The 26,164-nt window shown below is 46.1% G+C and overlaps 2 protein-coding genes across 2 annotated transcripts; both read right to left on the bottom strand.

Moving 5' to 3' along the window:
- Positions 1 to 13,051: 13,051 nt before the first annotated feature.
- RPL22L1 (ribosomal protein L22 like 1) lies at positions 13,052 to 14,997 on the bottom strand. Its single transcript, XM_035557236.2, has 4 exons — positions 14,889 to 14,997; positions 14,709 to 14,801; positions 14,243 to 14,364; positions 13,052 to 13,304 (listed from the first exon to the last, which is right to left on the bottom strand). The coding sequence occupies exons 1-4, from the start codon at positions 14,895 to 14,897 to the stop codon at positions 13,160 to 13,162; spliced, it is 369 nt and encodes a 122-aa protein (XP_035413129.1). The 5' UTR covers positions 14,898 to 14,997; the 3' UTR covers positions 13,052 to 13,159.
- A 115-nt stretch (positions 14,998 to 15,112) lies between these two features.
- Positions 15,113 to 23,364, bottom strand: EIF5A2 (eukaryotic translation initiation factor 5A2). The gene is made up of 6 exons (XM_035557234.2): positions 23,297 to 23,364; positions 22,785 to 22,958; positions 21,582 to 21,686; positions 19,941 to 20,072; positions 19,231 to 19,321; positions 15,113 to 15,810 (listed from the first exon to the last, which is right to left on the bottom strand). Exons 2-5 carry the CDS (start codon positions 22,947 to 22,949, stop codon positions 19,262 to 19,264), a joined length of 462 nt encoding a protein of 153 aa, XP_035413127.1. The 5' UTR covers positions 22,950 to 22,958; positions 23,297 to 23,364; the 3' UTR covers positions 15,113 to 15,810; positions 19,231 to 19,261.
- Positions 23,365 to 26,164: the final 2,800 nt, after the last annotated feature.

The following is a 26,164-nucleotide window of genomic DNA, read 5'->3' as shown; positions in this document are numbered from 1 at the left end:
TCTCCTTCTCCCGGCATTTGTCCACGGCATCTATTCGCAGCCCCTGAGCACAGATACCAGCCCTGTAGCTAAATGCTCAGGAATCACTCCGTGATATCACCGTGCTTGGCTCCTCTCTCGCCGTGCTGTCCTTGGAGCCTCAGCCCCGATAAGCCCTGCAGGAAAGCCCGGCCCCCGCAGCATCGTATCAAAGGGTCAGGGACACGGGACACAACCAGCAGCTCCCACAAACCCGAGCCTCCTCCTGCCAGCAGATTTCCCTGCAGAACAGAGGCGCCGTGTCTGTGTTATCTCGGGCTGGAATAGCCTCTCCCAGGCTCTCCGGCTTTGTCCAAAATAGACTAGACTAATTGTAGGCAAGAATTGATGTTTTTATGGAGATTTTCTCTAATGGTGTGAACCTTCTTCTCATTTCCATCCTAAATTATTTATGGCCAGCTCATTCCCATTAGTTCTTCTTGGCTTAATTATTTTATTTTCCTGCTGTTATTCCTTGTATACTTATAAACAGCAGGAACATCTTTCCTCAGCCTTCTACCCTTTGAGCTAAATATACACGAAGACCCGATCTGGATCCTGATCACCCATCCAGGGTCTCTCCCCTCCGTGGGTGAAACACCATTACATGGTGGCAAAGAGAGAAGCTTAAATAAATAAACTGCTTTCTAAATGTGGGTTTATGTGTGTATACCCACAGCCAGCCATTAGTTAACCCACTTAATTATCTGCGTAACCACTGCAAAGAAGAACCCTCTGCATTGCTGACATGTGAGCCTGGCATTCAGAGGTTAAAGAGGTCTTCCAGGTAGTATTTCTGTTTCATCCTCACTGATTACATTAATTTTCACTAAGCTGTAGTGCAGAAAATTGAGTGATTTTTGTGAGAGCTAGTTCTACAGCCTTTCACAGATGGCATTTCCATGTGAATAGTTGAGGGTTTTCCTTATTATCTCCATCACCAGCCCCCTTCACCCAACCTTTGCTGTGTCCTGAGGTCTGCCTTCAGTGTGCTGCAAAATGCAGTGCCTGCACGTCTCTCCCTGAGACTCAGAGCAGAGTTCTGTTGGCATCAGCAGCACGGCGGTGCTTAGGAACCGTCTCATGAAATTTCATCCAGTTTTGGATTCTCTTGCTCTCTTCCCAGATTTATCACTTCACATTTGGAGCTATAAATGGATCATTTCAGAAAAGAAAATGCAATTTAAACCCCAGGAAAGCACGTGTTTGGCATCCATTCCACAATTTCATCCATCCCCAACATGCTAGGTCCATGCAAAATCAGAGGATCACAGCATTGTGGGATCATTTAGGTTGGAAAAGACCTCTGAGATCATCGAGTCCAAGCATTAACCTAGCACAGCTGCTGCTTTTCTCTGAGGCACCAAGACAACGGCCTCATTTTCTGCAGCACCCAGCAGCACCCACTGAGTGCTTCTGAGATCTGATTTATTTTGTTCTGAAAATCTGATGGGATGCTGGAAAAACCTGGTTATGAATGGCTTTGAAAAATGATGCCAGACAGCCTTATTTGCTTTCTGAAAGCCCCAGTTGACTGGAAACTAACTGCAACCCTAGCAGAAGGATTAATTCAACTATTTTCTTAAGGAAAGATAATTACTATGAATCTTTCCAAGCTTACACAGAGTCAGCAGTAAGGCCTTCCCCCGCGCTGTCAGCTGTGACTGCGGATCTGGCTGTGATGCTGTAAAATCCATCATTCCCCTCTGGCGGGGCCAGCCAGAAGGAGGAGGCACCACCAGCCTGGCATCTGCAGGCACAAAGCTGCTGCCCAGACCTCCCCTTTGCTGCCTACGTGGGGGTGCAGCATCTGCCGTGGCTGATGGCTGTGAATGTGTATGAGGGAGATGGGTTTTGTTTAAAAGATGCTGGTCCTGCCCTACTGGAGGTGCATGGTGCACACCGGCAGGATGCCCAAAGGTGAGTTGTTGTGGGATCCCAGGCTCAGCCCTGGTGGTGGTGGTCCCTGGTGCCCTGTGATGGGGAAAAGGGAAAAAGAAAAAGAACAAGAAAAAGAACAGGAAAAAGAACAAGAACAAGAACAAGAACAAGAAAAAAGAACAAGAACAAGAACAAGAAAAGAACAAGAACAAGAACAAGAACAAGAACAAGAACAAGAAAAAGAAAAAGAAAAAGAAAAAGAAAAAGAAAAAGAGAAAGAGAAAGAAAAAGAAAAAGAAAAAGAGAAAGAAAAAGAAAAAGCCTCTCTGAAGGGCAGTTCAGAAGGGAGGGGAGGCAGCAGAGCTGGAGCAGGCAGCTGAGCACCACAGTGATGCCCATGGCCTACTCCAGCATGGGTGGGATTGCTTCTCAGCAGGAACTGACTTTCTTGAGTTGCTTTCACACTTAAAGAGATTTTTCACAGGAAAATGTCACGTTAAAAAAAAAAAAGAAAAAAAGTCGTTTTTATTGTTTTCTGCTGTCAGCTTTTCCTTTAGGATCCCTCTTTCCTCACGGTAAGCTCTCCAGGCAGGGATTTATTTACCATTTTCAAAAGATTGGCATGAAGGTACCATGCCAGCAGAAATAAATACCCATAATGATATGAATATTCATCTTATGTTGGTATCTTCCTTTTGAAAAGAGCTGAAAAACCTTAAAAACCAAAATGCAAATTGTTTCTGGATTAACTTGAAACTTCTTTGTAATTAGTTGGCTTCAAAGATTTTTTGGAGGCAGAAGTGCTTTTTTTCTACCAAAAGACAAATTTTTCTACCCAAAGGATTTTTCATGAGACATGAAACATGGCTACATAAACTTTATCAGCACTCCACATGGCAAAGATTTGCCAGACAAAAAGATCAGGTGAGGTGGAAGTCCCTCTTTTGCCCAGGGCAACCGCATCTTTAACAGCTTTGAAGATCTTTATGGGTTTGAAGACAAACTCACAGGTTTCTTCCTAATTTTCAGCTCATGGCTTCCTGCCTGTTGAGGGATGTTAAACACCTGGAGCTTTTTGGCCTCTAAACTTCAATCAAAATCCAGGAGAAAGGGGATTGCAGCTTGTCTTTTGGGTACCTGTGAAATGTCACTCCTCCAACCATGTTACCCCTCCAAGTTGTTGTTCAAAGCCCTTGAAAATAAATTGTTCTGCAAGTTGAAGAGTTGTGGTCTACCTGGTCCCTGGGTCGTGTGCCTTGCTCCGTCACCTCTCCTGTCCCAGGTCCCTGTGGGTCCCTGTAGGCCTCTTTGGGTCTCCATGGGTCCAGCACCCAACGCCACAGCAGATTCGCTCTCCACATCTCCACTTAGAGTCTGCAAATGGAAATAAAAAGCCTCTGAAAGAAACTGTAAAAGTCATTTCTAATGATCCTTTCCGGGACATTTTAAAAAATGAAAAAACTCTCTGCTCTGTCTAGTTAACTAAGGTGCTTTGGAGCCAGGAGACTACTGAATATTTAAAGAACAACATTATTTGCAGCAGTTCATAGCTAATGAATTCTCGATTCATATTTCACAGTAGGTGAAGAAGAAAAGAAAAATCCATTCCCATCACAGCTGCAATATATTTTCCAGCCGCTTGTGGAACAGATTGTGCTCAGCGCTGCGGCCTGAACCACCGGCACGGCTGGCACGGGCACAGAGGTGGTGAGCCTGGGCTAAAGATGCTCTCAGTCCTCTGGCACTGTCTGGCATGTCCAGACTGTTGCATATGTTGTCTTTTTAGTATGTTTTTGTAGCTCATCTCACTCCAGTGAGTGTTGGGTGGTGGTGGAGGTGCTGGAGGTATCTCTGGCATGTGGCTGGCAAGGAGGCTGCTCTGGGACCCTCTCTTCCTGCGATATTGCGGTGCAATAGGGATGGGAAGGGCTGTAGGGGTGGTTGGGAATGGTGGGGCAGCCTGGCCATGCCTTGCAGGGTGTCGGGACCCCGCTGGCTGCAGATCCACCACCATGTTCCCCTGGGGGCCACCAGTGAGCTCCACTGTGAGCAGGTACAGTTTGCTGCTGGCAGCGAGGGCGTGCATCTTTGCTCTGTGCTTTTTCATGGCACACCCTGGCTGGGAGGAGAGGTAAGGAGGGCAGACACACCAGTACGTCTTTCAAAGTGTAAAAAAAAAGCAGAGCTGGAGTTTGGCCACATCAGGTCCCATGTTTGTCATCCACCCCGTGCTCTAATTGCGTTAAAAGTGCGCATCTCAGGGGCTGCCAGAGACTCCATTTTCATATTGCTTTGGCTGGGTGCTCTCCCTTTTACTTCCAGTTCTGCTTTTGCTAAGTGCCTGCAAAACAAATTAGAGCAAATATTCCCTCATCAGGGCAATGCTTTTTAATTCACTGTGCCTATTTGTTTGTACATGTTAATGCTGCCACCTACGTTGTGCTGCTGGGGACCTTGAGGGAAGGCACAAGGCACAAGGGTCATTAGGAAATTTAATTTGCTAGGTTATCAGCTGTCTTTCATTCGTCCTGGTCCCTTGGATTCAGGATCAGAGGAGAGTGGCATGAACTTATGTTCAGCACAAAATTTTAAATATCCCTGTTGTAAACAAGAGCTGGTGTTTACCTCTTTCCCAGCTCAAAGTAAAAGTCAATGTACAATTCCTGTGCGTTATCCTGGTGTGGTGCTTGAGGCTGGAGGACTCCTGGGGTGCAGAAAAACTTGGACCAGCCTCTCCAGATCACCGGATTCCCCTTTTCTCCTCCTTGTCCAGAAGAAGCTGCTCCTGGGTCTGCTGGGCACTTAAAATTTTAGGAAAAATATTCATCTCTAACCAGTGAGACAAACTGCCCAGAGAAACAGATCTGGGAGGAAATTTCAATGGTTCGTGTAAACACTTTATCAAAATTGGAGTTTCAGAGGAAGGTTTTTGTTTTGGTTAATGAGTCAAGAAATTGCCTGTCAGCACAATTCCCCAGCTTGAGGTCCTGGAGATCCACCATTTGCTGCTGGGTTGTGCTAGTGCTCTCTTTCCCATAAAGGCAGAATTTGGGGGCAGCTACTTCAGCAAGCAAGCTGGAGCATCCTGCTGGCTTTTCTGTCTGTAGTGAAGTAAAATCCAAGTGCAGACTCTTTAATAGTTGGGTCCTGAAGCATTTAAGCTTCAGTATTTGGGCCTCAGGGTATTGTGAATAATATCTACAGGGTGACATCAATGCCCTTCCTTAAAAATAATAGCAAAAGAGGAATATGAACGTACAAGTGGATGTGCATGCACATACCGACACCTTCATTCTTAGAGTTAGTTAAGAAAAATACCTAGGGAAATGTAAATCAGTTATGGAAAAAGCACTCAGCTGAGAAAGTACATTGTGCACAGCTGGACCAACGTGCACCAGCTGGGCAAGTCACGCTTTCCATAATTGTGCATTCACCTTACCGTTTTTAATGAGTTTTCCCCCAACACTGCACAGGGACACTTGCAAGGTGTTCATCATATTGTTCTTTGCTGGAGACCTGGATACTTTCCCTGCTTTTTCACTTGGCGGTGAGCAGTCCAGAGCAGTCAGTTACAAGGGATGTGTAAAAGCTGAGCGAGCTGCTGCGCCTGCAATAAGCAGAGCAGCTGGCACAGCCGTGCCACGGTGGCTGCCCAGCGAGGATCTGGTCCCCCTCTGGCCCTTGGTCAAGTTGATCTGAGCACATTTTAAGTCCATCAAGTCCTGTTATTGTATTACTGAGACATCAAATCCACCGGTTACCTGAGAACAATGAATTTAGTTGTAGTTGCTCTGGACCAGTGCAGGGAGCTCAGTGACAACCATGCTGTTATTACGAGGGACATTTCACCGCTGGGCACACCTCTGGTTTTTGTGGTTTCGCTTCCCTTGGGCTGGGCTGATCTCTGATTGAACCTGTACGTTTCAAGCCCACCTTTTTTTTGGCAGATCTGCTGGCAGAATGAGAGAACAATGGCTCCCAGGTGAGCCTGAGTGCCTTGATCAGCATCTCCTCTCCATCAGAGTGTGCTGGGAAAACATTTTGGCACAGCTGGATGAGGATGAGGTGTCCTGGGTTTGAGCTGCTGCTGGGACTGAGCCTGCACCACCCGCCCAGGGGAACTGAGGATTTGGGTCATGTCCTGCCTGCGCCGGGGGGTCCTGGGCAGGGCACAGCTGTAGCTCTCTGGGGCAAGACCCGATCTCCTCCCAGTGCAGCAGGGACAGAGCTTGCTGCTCGCTTTACGTGTCGGAAGCAAGCTCTGCCTTCATCACGGCCCAACATGAGGAGTGCATCAGATATGTTGTCAACCCCTCAGGGAAGTTTTGTGAAAAATGAGTGCAGCGCTGCTTAACCCCTGCCTCCAAGCTCAGATAAACCCTCATGCTATGAATTTCAAATTAAAAGATAAACCACAGAGCTCTCCCAAATATCAGGGAAAGCCATGACTTAACTCAGTGCTCTGCCTTGCATGGATTTCCCACTGCGTCTCCTTTGTGCACCGCTCACCCATCCCATGTCAGTCCGATGCTATCCAAGGGCCAGCGTTTGCACTGGGAGGGCTCTCATTATGAGCTCTTCTGGAACAAAAGCTGATTTTGTTGTTGTTGTTGTTAGTTTGGTTGGTTTTTGCTTGGCTACTGATTTCATGGGGTTTATTGATTTTTCAGTCACTGGGAGAAGCAGGCTCCCTGCTCCAGGTGAGCACAGAAGCTGCAGCTTTACACCACAAATTCTGCAGCTTGCTTCCTCAACAGATAATTCTGCACCTGCAAAAACATCAGCTGCTTTGTGCCTCTTTATTGTGTTTGCGGGAGGAAAAACAGATCCCCCTAGAGCTTTCCAGTGTGGGTTTTCAGAGCAGCTGGTGGTGTTATGCCATCACTTCCACAGGATTTTTTAGCTTCTGTGCATCCCCTCATTCCACAATGAGGCTCCAGACTGCTTTACTTAAAGGCACCAATATTTCAGAAAAACATAGTTATTTTTCCCCCCACTAACAAGGATGTCAGGGCCTGACCCAGTGCTTGCTGTGCTGCCCCATGAGTGGGGTTCAAGAAGCACAGGGGTGCAGCCAGGGCCGGCCACCCTCAGGCAGATGCGACCCACAGTACAGTAGCACTGATCTTTCCGTGGCATAGCTGGTTAATTTGGCTCCATCTTCTGCTGGCTTTGCAGATATACGCCTGCTTTTTAAGAACTGCAAGCCTGGCAATAACTGGTGTTTGGAGAGGTAATTGGACATATGTATGGTAGGAAAGGAATTTAGCATGTTAAACACACAGGTACTAACCCTGGCTTGGGGAAATCCTGAGCAGGGGCTGCTGCCAGCCCATGGGTATGGCCGATGTGCTTCCTGCTGTTCCTGACCCTGCTGAGGGGGTCCTGGGGTCAAAGACCCTACATAGAGCCCAACACCTTTTTTTTTACCATGTGTTTTGCTCAGAGCTTCAGCCCTTGGAATGACATGGTTTCCTGAAACTGCTGCCTGGGTTTAAAATCTGAGTTCATTTCTATCTCTCCTGCCAAGAAGAGTTAGGAAATACTACTCCTTAAATTGTGGAGGAGTGAAAAATATTTCAATATTCAGTAGTTTTTAAGCCAATATCATGAATTTTGTTGCCCTTCCGTGGCTCTTGAGCACTGTGCCTCAGCAGCACAGCTCATGAAGAGCTTTCTTGTGGCAAGCCTGGCTGAGGCGCAGAGGACAGCGTGCTGTGCCTCTGGAGGGTCAGTGGTCCCTGCTGTGCTCTACAGCAGCATCCCCATTCCTGAGACTACCCAGAGGAAAGAGGACTTGATCCCTGCCTCTATCAATGCCTCCAATCCCACACCTCGAGGTGTAGGAAATGGTGGGGCCTGTGGCGTGCTGGTGGCAGCTCCCTCCTGCTTTGGGCGTCCCTCTGACCACCCCCTTTCGGCCAGCCCTTTTTGACCACCCACAGCTCTGCACATCATTTCTGCCAGCCCTACACCATGCCCAAAGCCAGGTGCCGTGGCGGGGCTCGTGCCCTACCCAGGGCCCCAGCGCCCCAGGCTGGGACGGGGAAAGGGTGACGGGGAAAGGCCTGGAAGCTCTGCAGCTCCCGGCCCACTGCGTCAGCAAAAAACATCGCTATCTTCGAGCTCGTTATCTGCCAGCAGTGTAAACATTTTCTAAACGAGCTGGAAGGAGGAGGGCTGATGAATACATTTTTGCAGGAAAATGTTACAGAGCTGGGAACAGGGACTTCTGAGCACCCCCTTATCTCTGCTGGCCGAGAGGGGCTGGAGAAGTGCGCCTTGCTCTTCTGCACCAAAACAAAGGATTTCAGCCACCTGCTCCCAATTCCAAAATTGGCACACCTTGTATGTATTATTCAGTGCTGTCTTTCCTCACCCTGTCCCAAGTAATGCTGTTGTTGGCTTTGGCACCAGGAGGGGCAGCTGGGTGTGCGGAGCAGTGGAGCTTCTCAATGCTCCAATGTGTGCACCATAAGACCAGGGGAAAAAAAAAAAAAACAAACAAAAAAAAAACCAAAAACATGATCCCATTTAAAATCACCACCAAAACCCTAACATAAAGGCAAGAGCACTGTAACACAACCGAGACTTGTATCACACGTGGTACTTGCTGTTGTGGGGAGGGAGTGTTTAAACTGTCTTGCCAAGTTAAACTACTCAATTGAAAAAGATTTGTTAACAGAGTATTAAAGCATTTCTCTCTTAATTGCTTATTTAAATGCAGCTTGGATGGACAGCAACTACAAATCCTTCCCAGCTGGTGGCTCCTCGGTGCTTTGTGAGCTTAAGAGTCCCCAGAGCACAGGGATTCGGGTGCCAAGAGGCACTGGTGCAGATTTAAGGCTGGAGGGGTCCTGGAGGCAGCACCCTACCCTCTGCCTGGGGGTGTCACCTGCCTTGGGGCTGTTCCAGGGCATGTTTCTGACACTTTTGCCCCCTTTATCATTCCTCTCACCTCTGCTTTGTGCTCTGCAGCAGCATTTCTCTCAAGAAATGGCTCTAGCAGGAGCTAGGGCTCAGGTATCAGCTGCGGTGCCAGCACAAGCCTAGAAGTGGTTTTTGTGCGAGCATCCTGCCCAAAATGTGCATGCCCCAGGGAAGTGTGTGCTGGGAAGCCATATCGATAGGGACAGAGGCGATGTGGAAGTGGTCTCCAAACGCAGCAGATGCTCACCACCACCTCCCTGGCGGCCCCCAGTCCTCCACCACGGGATGCAGGGCGCTGTGCCTGGGCACCCACTGGAAAACCATCCCTTCCTTGGGGTGAGCACTTCTCCAGCCCGTATTTGTGTGCTGCTGTGAGGGCAGAGCCCAGGGCTGCCAGAGGAAACCCAACGCGGCAGCGCGAGGAGGCTTTCAGCCCATCTGATCCCCACGATGAGATATCTTCCTTTTGTTTTGGTCTTTAAAAAGAAACATTTTATCCATGTTTTTGTCTATATTCGGTGTAATCAGATCACCCCCTCCACCGAGGCTCATTTCCTGCCGCTGGGTACATTGAAGCTATTATTATTTGTTTTTCCATGGGCCTCTCTGTTTCTAATTACTTTTCGCTGATGTTACGTGAATATGTTGAGTCTGTGCCACCGTTAGTACCTGCCAAATGCTGGCTGTACTATACGCAGTAGTGCCCCAGCACATTTCCAGACATTTCCTGCTATTAGTTACCTCCATTTCTGACCTTACTACTTTGGGATGTATGATTAAAGATAATTTCTGATGGGCCAAAAGGGCAAGTGGGCAGAAAGCATACAGGAATGCAAGGACATCTAGAAGTAACTTTTGCTAATAGTAGTTAGGTTTGGTGATTGTTTTTTTTCTCCTTTTTTTTTCTTTTTTAATGGAAGTCAATGAGAGTTATGCTGCACTAGAGATAATAGTGCAGAAGAAAAATCTCTATATGCTCACATATAAATAACTTACATGGAGCTGCTACCACTGCTCTGGCAACAGCTGCTTAGCTCTTTCTCTTAGAAATCTCCACTTCATTTTTTTGTTTGCCAAACACTGAAATTTTCCACGTGCGGGAGGTCTCTCCTAAACCGGTTTTATTTGGAAGAGCCCAGCAGAAACATTTTTTGAGAAATGAAAGGGGGAAATGTTTATCTTGAAGGAACGGGGGTGAAAATTACATATGTAACATTTGTATAATTTCATCTAAATTAAAGCCATTTAAGACTTATGGTGCAATTGCACTCCCAAGCTGCAGGCCGAGGGCTTTTCAAGCTGCTCGGGATCCTCTCCCTTTCACAACAAAGAACAGAATTGGCCATTTAGCAGCAGGGTCCAGCTGGAAACAACACCTGGCAGCTCCCCGGCCGCTGAGCCAGTGCAGCAGGGCTGCCATGCTCAGACTTGTGTGCTGTCAGGGGACAGACATTAAAATGTGGATTTTTTTATATTGTATTTTTTATTTTTTTAAAGCTAGATGTGATTCTAATCTGGATTATTTTAATGAGCTTCCTTATGTGAACAACAACAGGCTCTGCTTCCTGACCTGCCACCTGCATCATACCTGGCCTCTTCAGCTGTGAAACGGGTGAAATTATGAAAAAAATCATCAATGTCCAGGTTTTTCTAAGGTTGTCTTCTTGACTGTGCAATTCAGCTTTTTTTTTTTTGCCTTTTTTTTTTTTCCCCCACGAAACCCCAAGGAAGAAAAGGAATTTCCAGACTCCGTCCTCACTGCAGGTAAGCTTGGTGACTAATACAACTCTCACAAGCACTTTGGCAGTTTTCCTCAAAAGCTAGCCATGAAATAAATTGCCTTGCTCCAAATCCCAGGTGTTGTTTTCCTATCTTTTGTCTAATGATAATGTGTGTCTGTTGGGCCATGTAACTACACACTGCTTTAAAAGGACGGAAAGATAACAAGGCAGCATGATCCTATTAGCTTTGATTTTGTTTGTGGTTGTTACATTTAATCAGAACAGTTTTGTTGTGTCAGCCCACTTTAAAGGGTGTACTGTCACATAAAAGCACAACTCTGAAAAAACAGGTGGAGATGTATTTTGAAATACAACTGTTAGTCACGGTATTTGTTGCTTAACTAACTTAGTGCAGCAAAGAAAACAAACCGTGGTTGTGGGTTTTTTTTCTCAAATATTTGCAGCTTGACTATAAAAAAAAAAAAACAATGCTGCTGCTTCAACATAGCTTCCAATCCTATAACCACTTTTAAAAAGCATTAGCAGCCTTTGGGATTTCCAGTAAAGAAAGCACATGGCCACCTTCAGGTGCTTCAAAATCAACAGAGAGGATCACGTGCCTAACGTGAAGTGGTTCACGGCTATTTGCTTCGCAGGAAGCAAAAGAGCAGTATGTATTTAAAGGGCAGTGATAAACAGTATTCTAGACTCCTCCAGTTTTAAGTCTACGTTTATTCAACACAGAAGCCTCGAGAGAACAGTGCCTGGAAGCTGGCAGTCTGCAGCCTCAGCACCTGGAACAGCCATCGGTGCTGGAAAGGTAAGCTTTGTGCTCAAAGCATCAGCAGCAACACTTCCCTCGGAGCAGCAGACACCGCAGGTGACACGCTTGCTGCTGGCTTGTGCCATTTTCTCTGACCTTAAATGATCTTCCACAAAAAAGAAATTCCAAAGCAGCACTCTGGTATGATCCAGTTCCCTAGATCAGGGGCAGGACTTTAGGTGTTTTCTTCAGGTGTTTCCACTGAAGTAAAGCTCAACATGCACGAGCAATGAAATAATTAGCACTGCAGCCAGTGGCATACCCTGCTCCCTTACTTCTGCTGCTTCTAAAACAGAAAAATGAATAGAAGAAACAACAAAATAGCGATTACCGAAGTAGCTGTGGTTCAGCTGCTGCATTCTCTTATCTCCCTTGGCCCCACTTCAGGAACAGCTGTTCAAGCAAATTGAAAAATGACAAACGAGACCCCAAGGCCTTTGAAGACATTTATCTCCCCTTCTGTACTTTTCATTTACATTTAGGTAGCACCAGAGGGTGTCATGTGGCTGTTAACGCATTGCTTTGTGCTTTGGCAACTCTCTAGTCTGTCTTAAAGGTTTGCCTGCAAAAACAATGCTGGAATAATCAAAAATTCATGAGGAAATTAAACAATTCAGTAGGCGGGCTTCAGCTTAAACTAGCAAACTTGTTCAAGCAGAAAGTTTGGTATTACAGCCCATATGCATCCCTATCTTACGTTAAACAAATGTGGCATTACTAATTCCACAGTGAACGCTACCTAACCCCCCCGTTTCTGCCTTTAGGTGTTTGAAAGCCCACTCTAAATGGCTGATCCAAAGGAATTGGCTGCCACCTAACCGCCTGCGAGTAAATTCAACATTGCACTGGAACCCGATTAATCATTCTAATTACCACCACAAGAAGCCTACTCCCAGCTTCAGAGAAATGAACGTGCAACTGCAGGCTCACAAGCACTTTTTTTTGGTAGTGAAAACCAATCAAATTTCTCTTTATATAACATGAACCCATGAACTGGTTCCTAAAATCTGGAGCGATTTAGTTCCAATGCAGAAGCTACTTATACCAGGATTAAACCAATAGTCCCAGAATTCAAATCTAAGAACCATAAAATACGTGATCATCAAAGTAGAAATACCTATATGGATTTAATGGTGTCATTCACCGACATTAAAGCACATTTCATTGCTTCCTTTAATATTTGTTTTAGGTAGGTGCTGGTTAATGAGATTTCTCTCTTATCTCCTTACATGTCAGTTACAAGATTTGTTAGCGAGATTTGTATTTATTTGTTATATTCCCGTTTTACTTGTGGTTAGACATAGGAATAATGACAACCAATTAATGATTTAGATAAATCCCATGGAAATGAAGTCTTGCTGTTAAAACATGCAAGTTTTTTTAAAAATTAAAAATATACTTTTATTAAATATTGCATCGACTCCACATTAAGTTAAACAAACAGCTGGTACTTTTACTCACAAAAAGCTCTAGCACGTTTTGTACAAATATGATTAAACAATGATGTCCTACATTTTGACTGGGTGAAGGGCTCAGTTCTGCTTCTCCACCTGGACTTCCATTGGTGCCATGCTGAATAGCCCTCACTTCTAGCAATAGAAATAAAACTGCAAATCAAATGATTCCCCCTGCTGTCCCGTAATTATAATTTAAGAAAAAGGCTTGAAAACTATCCACGCTCTGTCCAACAGAGTACAAAATCTTTATTCACGAATAAGTTAAGTGTTCTCATAAATAGATGTTCTATTTTTTTTGTACACTGTAGTAAGTATAAAGGTAAGCTACATCATTCCTCAGATTCTGATCCTTCTTCATCTTGACTAATTTGGAAGTAGCGTAGCTCATACGTCTCCTTGTCAGATGCAACCACACGAAGCCAGTCACGAAGGTTGTTCTTCTTGAGGTACTTCTTTGTGAGGTATTTCAGGTACCTTAGAAATATTAATTATACGTTAGAACTTTGTCATTTCGCAATCCCAACTGCAATTTGAACTCCACCCAAGACGTGGTCTATCGGGGCAACAATGCAACTTTTACATGCCGAATTTTTCAGGGAGTGACTCAACGCACTAATTATATAAAGAAATCAAAAATTATCACGTGTAACAGATAATACACCTACGTCTTCATTCCTGATAATATAAAAACTTATTCTTTGTTGCATTTTGACCGAATAGCTCAAATGCCAGTAACTCCAGACCACTAAGAAATAGCTCTAAACCATGTTTAATGCAATAGATACTGGGGCATCGGTATCAGAAAAAAAGAAATGAGGGTGTGGGGAAGAAACTGTACCCCTAAATCAATGTAGTGACCTACTGCGTGCCCTAGCACACTAAACAGATCAAGGCCTCATTTGACTTCAGGGGTTCTCTTGCCACAACACATACTGCATACACATACCTTTTAGAATCGTTATGCCACAGGCAGGGCCCCCTCCCACCAGCCCAGGCTGCCCAAAGCCCATCCAACCCGAACACCTTCAGGAATGGAGCATCCACAGCTTCTCTGGGCAGCCTGGGCCAGTGTCTCACCATCCATACAACTAATTAATTAATAAACAGGCACCCATGACATGAATTCAGCTGTGACTTTTACAGCATATCTTTCCTCGTTACACTTTTAACAAGCTATATAAAGCCTCTCCATACCAGTAAGTCTGTATTAGAGAAGCACTGATTTGCAGTTAAGTCCTGAGCTTTAAGAAACGTTTTCTAATACCTGATCTTGTAAGTCTGTTGGAACTGTCTTTCACTAATATCAACGTGTGTTATGAAGATCTAAGCTAACACCTTCTCTGTACACATTAAAAATGTGTCAGATGCAACAGATCACTGTTCAAAACCCACAAACAGAAGTCGAGGCAGACCTTTTAGAAAACTGCTTCTCAGATGTCACCGTGATCTTGTTCTTCAAACGCTCAATGTGAACGGTGTTTCCCAAGTTTCCCGTTTTTCCATTGACCTTAACCTTCTCCTTTAGGAACTGTTCCTGTTTCAACAGCAGAGAAGAAATAGAACACTAGGGAATGGCACCCTAGGTATGAACTAGGGAAGGGACCCTAGCCATGGAGCAACGTTAAAAATGACTATAGTAAACGTCCATAACGCAGCAAAATTTATTTATTTATTAATTTTGAATTGCACACTGTAAAAACAGCCACATGAAGAAAGGATTCAATTTAAAATCAATGGATAGGTTAAAAAAAAAAAGTCTATAAACTAAGCTTAAGCCCAGGAACCTTTCAAAACCCGCTGATTAATTAAAGAAATATTGATTTGCGACTCCCCAGCCGCCGCCCGGCCGCCCCACAGACTCAGGCCTTAGCCACTTACAAAGTTCCCGGAATCAAAGATCCCATCTTCGACAGGGTGGGTCAAGTCGAGGCAGAATTTCCACGTCGCCTTCTTAGCCTTCCTGTCCTTTTGCTGAAAACAATTAAAAAAATAAATAAAAACCCAGTAACGACGTCAGCGAACACGCCGCGGCCCTCGGCCACCCCCCGCAGCGCTCACCGCCCCCATGCTGCCGCCGCCGCGGCCTGCCGCCGAAAGGCCTGCGCCGCTTCCGCTCCCGCCTTTTATAGCCGGCCCGACGTCGTGACGTAGCACGCAGCGCGGCTCTGCGCGTCTGCGCGGCCGGGGGATGCTGGGAGGGCGGGGCTGGGCGCGGCCCCTCAGGTGGTGTCCCCGCACACCCCCCCCCCCACACCCCCCCCACAGAGGAGGCAGAGGCTGAGCGCAGCGAGTCACCTCTTTATTGTCAGTAATTGTCAGTAGGAACAGGAACGACAGCGTTTCTTCCTCTCGTACAATTCTAGGCCGAGCTGCTCGAGCGTTAAAAAACAGTGTTCGTCACCCGGCAAGCACAGGGGCCGGCCAGCAGCGACAAGGAGGGCGCCGAGCGGGCGCCTGACAGAAAAGCTGCAAACACCGCGGAATCACCACCCAACCTCACCCGAACCAACAGACCCCGTAACCATAAGCACCCCAACCTCACACACGGCAAGCACGGCTCAGCTCCCCCACAACACCGAGATCTTTTATTATTTCTGGAGCAAAACAGACAGCGACATTTTTCACCTCGTTGGTGGTGTGGTATAAAACAACGCATCTGCTAAAACAAACACGCGTGGAGCCGGCACCACAGGGACCGACGTTCCCTCGGGTGACGGCTCTGACAGGGCTTGGGTCCCCTGCGACCAGGGGACACCTCCCCAGGCTTGCGCCGGGGCACGGTTACAACACACAGCACAAGGACCGAGAACAGGGGTTTCAGTGATACACAGCAAACATTTAGATCAGCTCAGCGGCTCTAAGCTCACACGGCGAGTTACTCCCGGAGCCAGACACCATAGGGCCGGACCGCAGGCGGCGAAGAGCCTCCGAGGATCCCGGCACGTCGAGCCGCTGCACGCTCCTCCACGCTCCACGACACCTGCAGGACCCACGCCTTCGGTGGCTTCCCAGTGTGAGATGCACGACATATCCTTTACGAGGTCTTTTTATCCTGAAGTTTAATTCTACTGTAACAAACTACATTCTAATTAACCAAAAAAAGTGGGATTTTATTGAATTTTGAATTCTGTGAGACTGACCTGCAGTAACCATAAGAGTTTCAACTGTCAACAAATTTGACTTCTTTACAGATTCTGTAAAATTACCTGTACTGTGAAGCTACAGACTGTGCACCGTTTCTTGGTACGTTACGGGTTAGAAAAACCTGCAAGAGGCTTGAAAGCAGTTACATTAAAACAATGAAGTTCAGCTAACTCCTTAAAAAAAAAAAAACAGCCCTGAGAACATGGCTCAACTAGCAAGAGCCTAGTTGAAAAACCACCATTATAAGCAAAAAGTAGAAGGATCTATTGAAATCTTGAAATATTACGTGCCAACATTTGAGGCAGGAAACACTGCAGTCTTTCCAATTCTGTAAAGTAGCATGAGAAACTCAATGGACTGGAGCCATAAAAAAATGCATCATTATTTGGAGTGGAAATACTTTTCTTTGCTTCCTAGTCTTCTCAGCCTTTATTTTAAGCAATTGCAGCAGCTTATAGCTTTCCGTTTTGACACAATTTGTTTTAAGATGTTAAAGACAGTACTACAAAACAAGTAGATGGATAACGTTTGTTTTAAAGTAAAGCTATGAAAGAGGAGTTTCCCTAAGCATTTGGTTAGGAATCTTACAAATACGCATCTAGATGGACTACTGATCACAAGCAAAGTTTGTTGCAAATTATTCTGACAGCAGACAGACACCTTGGAAAAAAAAAGTCTCAAAGATCTGTTCTGATTTAGAAGCAACGTTCAACCTTACTGGAACTTGGAGATTATACTTAAGACTCATGCTTATGTATTATTACCTATGGGAAACTTCATGCATGACAAACCAATGCTACGCACTTCTGTAGTGTTTGAAGTGCTTCACAAAAGACAACTAAGTATATAAGAACAAACCTATACTGAAGTACTGAATCATTTATAAGTCTTGCAGAACTGAAGGTTGCAATAGGACATCCTTAAGTCCCAAGGAGGGCTCTTCCAGCAAGCTGGAGGTCATAAAACCTTGATCTTTAGATTGCTGCAGTACCTGAAAACTCCATTCAGACCAGAAGCCCACTTGGAGAAACAGGTTAAGAAACAGCCCAGAAAACTTACAGTCTAATTAAATACCTAGACTGTGGGCCAGTGGTATCAAATACCTGTCTTCCAAGAAGGTTTCCGGGGACTGACCGGCACCTGAAAGTGGACTAAAGCCCCACCAGAATGAGAGCAAATCCAAGTCTTGTAGACTTCAAGCATTTTTAGAAGCATTTATAGCACAGTAACAGCATTAGAGCTTGCCTTAGTATGACACAGCAACCTCTGACTTCCCGTGTGACAGCTGATCACAGAGATCAGCCTGCTATTAAGACCACGATCAATGGTTTAGTCCCCTCCAAACTGTACAAAGCCTGTCCCTCAGATACCAGTATGATGGAGAGGCAGAAAGGAACATAGCGCAGACTAACTTCAACTCTTAAGCGTGTCCTTAGAAACTACCACAAATTCCTTTCAATCTCTTGCTTCCACAGCTTTTTTTAAAAACTGTTTTATCACTTCAGTCAAGGCGCTATTTGTAGAGTTCACCTGCAACGTGCATTGTGCTAGGCAAGAGCATGCGGCAGTATCCTACTTCTGCCAGGTGTCCCAGGTAACTGTGCTTTATTACCGGAATATGTTTGTTTATTGCTGTCTTTACCTTCATTGAACTGCTCTCCCTGTCGTAAGAAGTCTATGAAGAATGCATGTTTTTGCCACCTATGTTAGGCTTCCGAGGCTTGCTAAGCCCTATCACACTACGTACGAGGGCTGTTCAGGATAGTTGCCGTGAGCCCTTCAGGGATTAGAGTACATACTATTAAGTCAAAAACATTTTAAGCGGTTAACAGCTGTGTGAAGTCTGACTCTCACCGCCAATAGAGTTTGAATTGCACAGGCTGCCCAGGGCAGCATGCAGTGTGTTTACAAGTTCTCCTCCATCTGCTAATAGCTGCTGAAGCTTAAGGCAAGTCCACGAACAGTTTACCCACTGTGAGGGGAGGTTTGAGCCATGGGCTAAGAAGTTTCCCACTCATGAAGAGTCAGTAAGTCTTAGAATTGAAGTCGAATGCCATAAACAGGAGTAGGCTAGTTATCCTTCCGTGACTAGTTCTGAAAAGCTTTGTGTTTGCCTATTAAGCTACTAAATAGTTAGATGCATACATGTGTTTTAATGACTCAACTCCTACGGATAGGAGCTTTCTAAACTATGTAGCAATTTACTTTTATAGTTAAGCCACGGTTGTTCAGTATTGTCTGTCAAGTCTGTATTTTGAAAATACAATAATTCTACTTTTTTTTTTTAAAAAAAGAATCACATGCGTTTAGTTTAGGCTCGATGCTACAATTTGTCCCACTTTTTGAAAAACATGTGGTCCTTGTGCTACAAAAATATGGTCTGAACCTGAAGATTAAAACCTAAAGCTGGAAGCACTGCAACAGATTCCCATGGAGTTTGTCACCCTTTTATAGTTTAAGATAAATACAATAAAGGAAAGCAATTGAACTGCATTTTTCTATTTTTTTTTTCAAGTCTGACAAAGGCCTCGAGTGAAAGTCTATAGCTTTAGCATCCATTCTCACCTTTGTGTCCCCTTGACCTATCTATGTCTTATCTACCCTATACTCCAACTGCCTGCCTAAACCACAGGTAGGCTTTGACACCATTTTAACATTACAATAAGCCAACGAGTTGGCAAAGAAGAATACAGAGGTAATACAGTTAAGTTGCACATGGCCACTGGGGCTTGGTCAAGCCAGCTGGCATTTTTGATCACTTGAGTTTCTTGGTCTAAAATTTGTGATTGGCACCTACAGTTCTGCAAGAGTCCCAATCCACAAAATACTTAAGCTTAAAAAAAAATTGCTACTTTTATTGTCAGTTCTATCTAAACATGTCAAGAAAAATACTATTTGTGCTCTAGGTCACTTTATAATCCTAGATACCTACTAGCTTATCTAAAAGCCCCTGAATACTGGATTTTGTCTGTTCATACAGACAAACACTGTTTTGCTCAAGCAAATAAAAATATATCCACTAGTAACACCTGATTGGTTTCTTAGATCCATAGCTGAAACCCACAGGAATGTTAAAATAGTTACAATTAGGAAATTAAAGTCTCAGTGATTTTGAAAACTGCCAGTTAGCCTGCAACACTAATCCAGAATCCAGCACTGCTTTTTAACAATTCAAAAAAGAAATGAGGTTGCTTGTGAAGGCCAGAGCTTTGGTGACAATCAGAACCAAATTTAAAGATCTGTGGTTTGTCCAGACCTGAGCAGTTGCCCGGGGCTGGCGATCCTCTTTATTTGCAAGGCTTTATGGCTACAGCACATTCTTCATTCATTGCACTTATGACGGATATCTGGAAGAAAAAGACAAGCAGGTGAGTTCCAACCCTTGACAGAAGAGCTGCTCCTAAAAGTTACAGACATTCACACTATCATCTATCCCATCTCTCATTTGAGAAGAAAGGATGCTGAAGCTGGCAAAATTAGCAGATGAGACTATTGTAATTTTATAATCAAAACAAAGTTGCTTTCAGCAAAAGAGCCAGCATTAAAGCTTTTGACATCTGAAGGGTACTAATCTATTTCCTTCCAAACAAGCTAGACCTTTATAGTGCAAGACCTAAGCACATCAAGGCTTGTTTTTCAGCTTTAAGCTGTTTCTATAGCCCAGATTACATCAAAGCTTTACGCAAGAAGGAGTGGAAGCTCCAATTTACACTGCGTGGACAGCACTGTTAGGATTTATCTAGACGTTCGAAACCCCCATATCACTTCACTGTCAACTCAGCCAGGTTTCAGTGCCTTATCGACTGCTCCAACACAGAAGTCCTTCTGCATCTCAAAGGACCGATTCCCATACTTCTAACCCTCCCTTCATGAAGAGATACAAACAGTTGATATTAGAATACGAGTTCTTCATTGTACAGTCAAGTGCAATTAACCACAGCTCTTCTTGTCTGCTTTGTTCTGTACCTGCACATCTTCATTGGCATTGAACTTTCCTTCGATTTCTTTGCCCAGATCGCCTTCTGGCAACTTTAGATCCTCACGAACTTCACCACTTTCTGTCAGCAGGGAGAGATAGCCATCCTGAATACCTATCAGCTGTGAAGAGAAGTTCATTTTTAGGAAGTTTAACATTAGTGCTCACTAGCAGGCAACAGCCGAAGATAAGCAGAAGGCACAGCTAACTGTTACAATCTCAGTACTAAAGAATTAGTGTAACAGTTAAAAAAAATAATTCAAGTCAATTTAAACAACAGATTAAATCACCAGAACCCTGCTGGTTATTTCCTAGTACGTAGGGCACTGCAAAACTCTTCCTTGTGATTTACAAGATGTCTGCTTCCAGGTCACCAGATCAGCTTTTTACAGTTGTGAATTAGAAGCTATAACTGGAACGGTGTTCTCTGAACAGCATTGCTTTTAGAAGGTGCAGCAAGTACGTAACTGTTGAACTGTAAATTCATTTGTACATTGAGATACTATCATTTATTTTACAGGCTAAGGAATAAAAAAGGAAACATCCCTCAGACTCTAGACCACTGTTATAATGCTGTTTTCAACCAAACTGAAAGCCTGAGCTAAAGGAAGAGCTGTTTTGACAGAGCAGGTTAGGGTACCTGTAACACATTACGGTAAATCCAAAAGGCAGCCCTAACAAGTCTGAAAAACAGCAAGAATTTCAGTAGCATTAAGGGCCCAAGAACATGAGAGAAAGACCACCAAGATCACACGAACAACCCCTTGGAAGCTCTGAGCCCCAAGACAGGCTAGCCGTGTTTTAACAGAATCAACTGTTCCGAAGAGCTGCTAACACTCTGAACTTTGGCTTTGTTGAGCAACTGCAGCTTTCCCACCGATCGGGATGTACCAGCTCCCGACCAGAACTACCCCACTACTCCCAAGACAACGGGAAGATGGCTGAGACGTTACAACTCAACCTGAATTAAGCCACTTTTAAGAGCGTACTGTCTGTATCACAGGAAGTGTTACAGAAGCCTGTCAAATTCCCTCCATACATATGTATTTCAGAGCAGATTACCGAAATTACTTGAGCTCAACTAAAGCCAGCTCCTGCACAAGAAGCAGGTAGCACCATAGCAAGTTAGTACTGGCATCAGACATGGCTTAAGACTGTTTTGTTGATTCGCCTATGTAAGGGTGAAATTGTGAATGGTAATATATGCTTAAATTCACATTTATGTGAAATACTAGTCATCCTTTAGATAGTAACAGTACCTAAAAGTAGGGGAACCTCTCTATAAAGGACGTCAATATCTCAAAGAATAAAAAAGTGACCTTACAATATGAACCAGAAGAAATGCTGTTCCAAATTACAGCTGTTACCCATCATTTCTAAAGACTGCTGCATGAAGTTGGTGGCACAGGGAGCAGCTCTCCCATACAATGAGCTCTAACAGTTCAGTAAATGCTACTGGTGCAGCAGTGCCCCACTGAGACAGCTAAGCGTGCCAAACCATTAGTTCTCTATCTTCTGGCAACAGTACCTTACTAATTGACAGACAATTTGGGGGTGAAGATAGTTTACTTGTGGTATTGGGAGTTTTAAGCTTCTCAACGTGTGGGAAGACACAGTGACCATTAACTCACTTGGTAATCATTCCTCTTGATGTTTGGAACATCCATGTTATGAGTTGATGGGCAAATATCTTCGTATTTCTTACCATTGAAGATATCGATACCAACCAAGTGGACCTACAAGAAAACAGAAATAAGATCGGTCACCTTTTGTCCTAGAGAAGCAAGATTGCACTGCCATCAGTACCACTTGTCCCATGGAAGTTTCTTTTTTTATTTTTATTTTTTAAAGAGATCACACGAAACAGACAAAATTCTGCCTAAACCCTCTGCTTGCTTTTTGAGAGCAGCCCAGGCCCTGAGAGAAGGCCTCTCAGATATCCCTTCGCAGCCCGTTACAGAAGATCACCCAGTAAGTTATCTTGCACAGCCATGGCCTACCCGAGTCCTGCGATACAAGCTAAAGTGCAGCGCGGTACAGGACTGTTAAAAGAACATTTATTTCAGGCTCTAGCTGTTTAGAGAAACAGAACGGAGACAACGTGAGGGGTAAGGAGAACAGAAGAGGAGGCCATGCACTGAGATTAAAGCAGCTCCCACTCCCCTAGCAGTCCGCTACAGCTCGCACTTGCATTACTGGGTTATCGGCTACTCTCCCCAGCTCCTTTCACTTCTGCAACGGTTTCAATATCTAAGAATACAGGACAGCCTAATAAAACGAGCCAAAAAAGGCAAAGGGAGGGAGAAAGCGAAAAAAAAAACGGTAAGGGCTTGGTAGTGAGAGCTCCAGCTTTTGACTTTTAACAAGTCTGGTTCATTTTAAACTCTTGATCCCCACCACGAAGTCTCACACCCGCCACGAAGTCACGCTGCCGCACAGGCCCGCAGCCCTCACGTCCCCGCCGGGAGGGACGCGGGAGGGGGACGTGCTCCGTGCTGAGAGAAGGGAAGCAGCAGCACGGCAAGGCGGCAAAACAGGGCCGCGGAGGCCCGGCGAGGCAGCGGCTGCGTGCCTGGCGTTACGTAAGGGAACGGGGGCACCTCCCGCGGGCGCGCTGCTCGGCTCCGCTCTGCGGGCCTGCCTCCGGCACCGCGGGGCTCTGCTGGGGCTGGGGCAGAGCAGCACGACCCCGCCGCGTCTCACCAGCCCACTAACTCATTTTAGGGACCTGGCGCGGAGGGAACGACCCCGAGCCCATTACACCCAGTGGTGCCGCCCCGTCCCCAAAGCCCTGCGGTTTGGGATGGGGTGGGGGGTGCCGGGGAAGCGCTCACCTTGGCGTGGCCGTGCTTGCCCGTCTTGGAGGTGGACATCTCGACGATCTTGCAGGGGCGCCCCTTGAGCACCACGAAGCCGTTCTTGCGCAGCGCCGAGCACTGCATGGGGTAGGTGGACGAGGCGCCGGCGTCGCCCGTGGTGAAGTCCAGCTCGTCGGCCATGGCGGCGGGCTGCGGGGAAGGGGGGGAACGTGGGGCGTCGGGGATGGGGGGGGGCACCGGCACCGAATGGGGGCACCGGGACCGCCGGGGGGGGGGGGGGCAGCGCCATGGCGGCGCCACGTGCCCGGTGGGGAGGCGCCACGTGCCCGCACCCCCCCCCCGTACCCCTCTGTACCCCCCCGGCACCCCCCCCGTTATCCCCTCCCGGTCCTCCCCCGCCACGGCCCAACCGCCCGCCGGCCGCAGCCGTTAGCCCCGGGAGGGCGATGGGGAAGGGGACGGGCAGAGGGGGGGTTACGTGGGGGGCTATAAGTGTGTGTGGGGGGGTTACAGGGGGTGTCCATTACCTGTCGGGGCCGGGGCCGGGCGGGGGCAGGGCGCCGCGCACACGCGCCCGAGCACTGCGGCGGGAAGGGCGGCGGGCAGCGCGCGCACCTCGCCCCGCCCCCCCCCGCCCGCTTCCGCCCCGCGCCGCCCGCCCCGCGCCCGACGGAGGAGGGGGCGTGGCTTCGCCGTCAGGCTCCGCCCACACGGGCGGGTCCTCACCCAAACGCCCCGCCCCCCACCTCTCCTTGCCGCCCCGGCGGCCTGACGGGGCGCTGAGGCGCCGCCGGGTCCTGCCGTGAGGGGGGTTACGGACGGTGGTGTTAGCCATAAACACGGCGCGGCTTAATTAAATGCATCGCTGTAACCGAACGGGATACTGGCTTAATTAAATATATCGCTGTAATTGAACGTGATACTGGCTTAATTAAATATATCCCTGTTGCCGAACGTGATGCTGGTGTGAAATGTATTGGTATTGCATGGGTAGTGTGGCCGTTGTACGTTGTGTGGGGTTGCTGCTGCTGTGTGTATTGTTAATTGCATTAGGACTATTACACAGGAATAGTATAGGAAGTTATAAGGGTAATATAGTATTATATAATTACATTATATTTATATAATTTAAATAATTAGCATTTTAACACATAATGTTATACACTAATAATATAGGCTGAATATAATATATACTAGTAATAAAGGCCGAATATCATAGAATCACAGAATCACAGAACCATTAAGGTTGGAAAAGCCCTCCAAGATCCCCTGCTCCAACCACCCCCCTCCCACCACCATCACCCACTGAACCGTGTCCCCAGGCACCAGGCCCAACCTCTCCTTGAACACCCCCAGGGACGGTGACTCCCCCACCTCCCCGGGCAACCCGTCCCAACGCCTGCTCAGGCTGCTCTTCCTGAGAAGAAATGTCTCCTCATTTCCAGCCTCAACCTACCCTGGCACAACGTGAGGCCCGTTCCCTCTGTAATGAATGCTGCTTTCAAAATAAAACAAAACAAAACAGGTTTAAGTGCAAGGGTGTGGTACTAGGCCTAGCAGGGCCATCTGGGGGTGTTCATTCCTGTTACCCTGTATCTGATCCAGTCAGCTCAGGCCGTGGCTTTTCTGCCACCATCTTCCTGCTGCAGGGCTCTCGGGCAGCCCCTGGGGCACACAATGAGGCTTTAGCAAACCAGGGAAGGAACGGGTGTTCCCAAAGTCTGCTGGAGAAATGTGTTTAACAGCCGATGCAAAGGTCATTTGTCAGTTTAACGTTTTTCCTTTACTGTCAGAAAATAATCAGAAACAAAAGCATTTTGCAAGCACTGCGTAGTCAGTCAAAAGGACTTGAAACTGTCTAAGAGCAATGATGAAAGCTTGTTTTAATTAACTTAAGGCTCAGATGGCTCTGTGCAAGGTGTCCTGCCCATCATCTACAGCATTAATAGCACAGCCCTTGTTAGCCTCCGACATCAATCCTGCTCTGCTGTCAGGGGAGAGACATTCCCAAGTGCGGCGGCGAATGCAGCCACACAGAGACAGATGGATCCCAAGCAAAACAAGGCCAAATGGTTATTAAAAAAATTAAACACACACACACAAAAACTCCAAGTCACATTCCATAATACTTTTAGCTATTTGACTAAATTCACCCAAAGACCTTTCTGTGGAGTTGCTGTTGGAGGAGCGGTGTGGGGTCCACTCCTGCCTGGGGCAACATGGATACCTTACTTTAAACACCACACAAACAGAACAGTGAAAAACCCAGAAAAATGGTGATGTGTGTGTGGTAGCATTGTCAGAGATGGTCTCTGCAGCTGGCACCATCAGCTAGTTTGCTGCTCTGCTCTTTCTGCCACAAGATCCCGAATTTATCCTCTCTGTTCAAATGGGACTGCAAGAGGGATGCGTTTTAACTCCATGTTTTTAATCAGTTCGTCAGCAGTTTCTGAAGTGTTTTTTATTTAATTGATGACAACCCGTGAATAGATCCCACTTCAATTTGTACTGTGTGTACCCAAGGAGATAGGTGTGACTCTTATTTACACGGGCCTCCTAGCACGTTGGGGCGCGGGCTCTCTTCTGTTACCAGGGCGGGCAGTGGATGCTGTCTCATGCAGCCTAGCTCTGGCGATGATACACATTACCCTGGGGAACTGCCCATTTTTCTTCTGTGTCAGTTGATAAGCAGTGTCTGAGCTGTTGCGTTAAGTGTTTTTACATTCACGGTGTGTGTATGCTTACCTACAAGTGTACGACTAGTTGCACGTGCTCGAGGGCATTTTATCTTGTGATAAAATACTTTATGAGAGACCTCCCAACTCTTTTGAGCCCGTTTTGGAGCAGACTGGGGCTAAGCACTAACAATAATTTATTTTCTCAATGGTTCATGGCATAAATTGGGTTGATTTTCTGCAATTAACAGATTCATTTTAGGTGATCTGAGAGATCTTCTGTACTAAGCCTAGTTTTTTTGCTGAGGTACAACTGTAGTTGATACATATTTTTGAGACACAAAACAAATATTCCAAGGCAGTCTTTATCAGAGATTCAGTTAAAGAAAACTGGAAATCAGATGCACCAGTCATTGCTTGCAGATCTCTCTCCTTTGTTTGGATCAACAGTTATTAGAAAAGAAAGAGTTTCTTGATTGTACTAATGTGATTATCCCATTTTCCGTGCAACAATAGCAATTTGATTTCAAAGCATATTTGTAAATATCATGCCTTTCATGTTTAAACGTATTTCCTTTCCTTTTGTGCATGTGTGCTTAGAACACTGCACAGCTGGATCACATCTTTTCTTTTGAGTAGGCTCAGTATGTTACCAATCTTCGTCTCCTCTGTCCACGTCTTTATATAAATTGCACAGCAGAAATTATCAAAGAGCTTTTG

The sequence above is a fragment of the Cygnus atratus genome, chromosome 9, assembly GCF_013377495.2.
Source record: "Cygnus atratus isolate AKBS03 ecotype Queensland, Australia chromosome 9, CAtr_DNAZoo_HiC_assembly, whole genome shotgun sequence".
NCBI lineage: Eukaryota > Metazoa > Chordata > Aves > Anseriformes > Anatidae > Cygnus > Cygnus atratus.
This window is presented reverse-complemented; position numbering and strand designations above follow the sequence as displayed.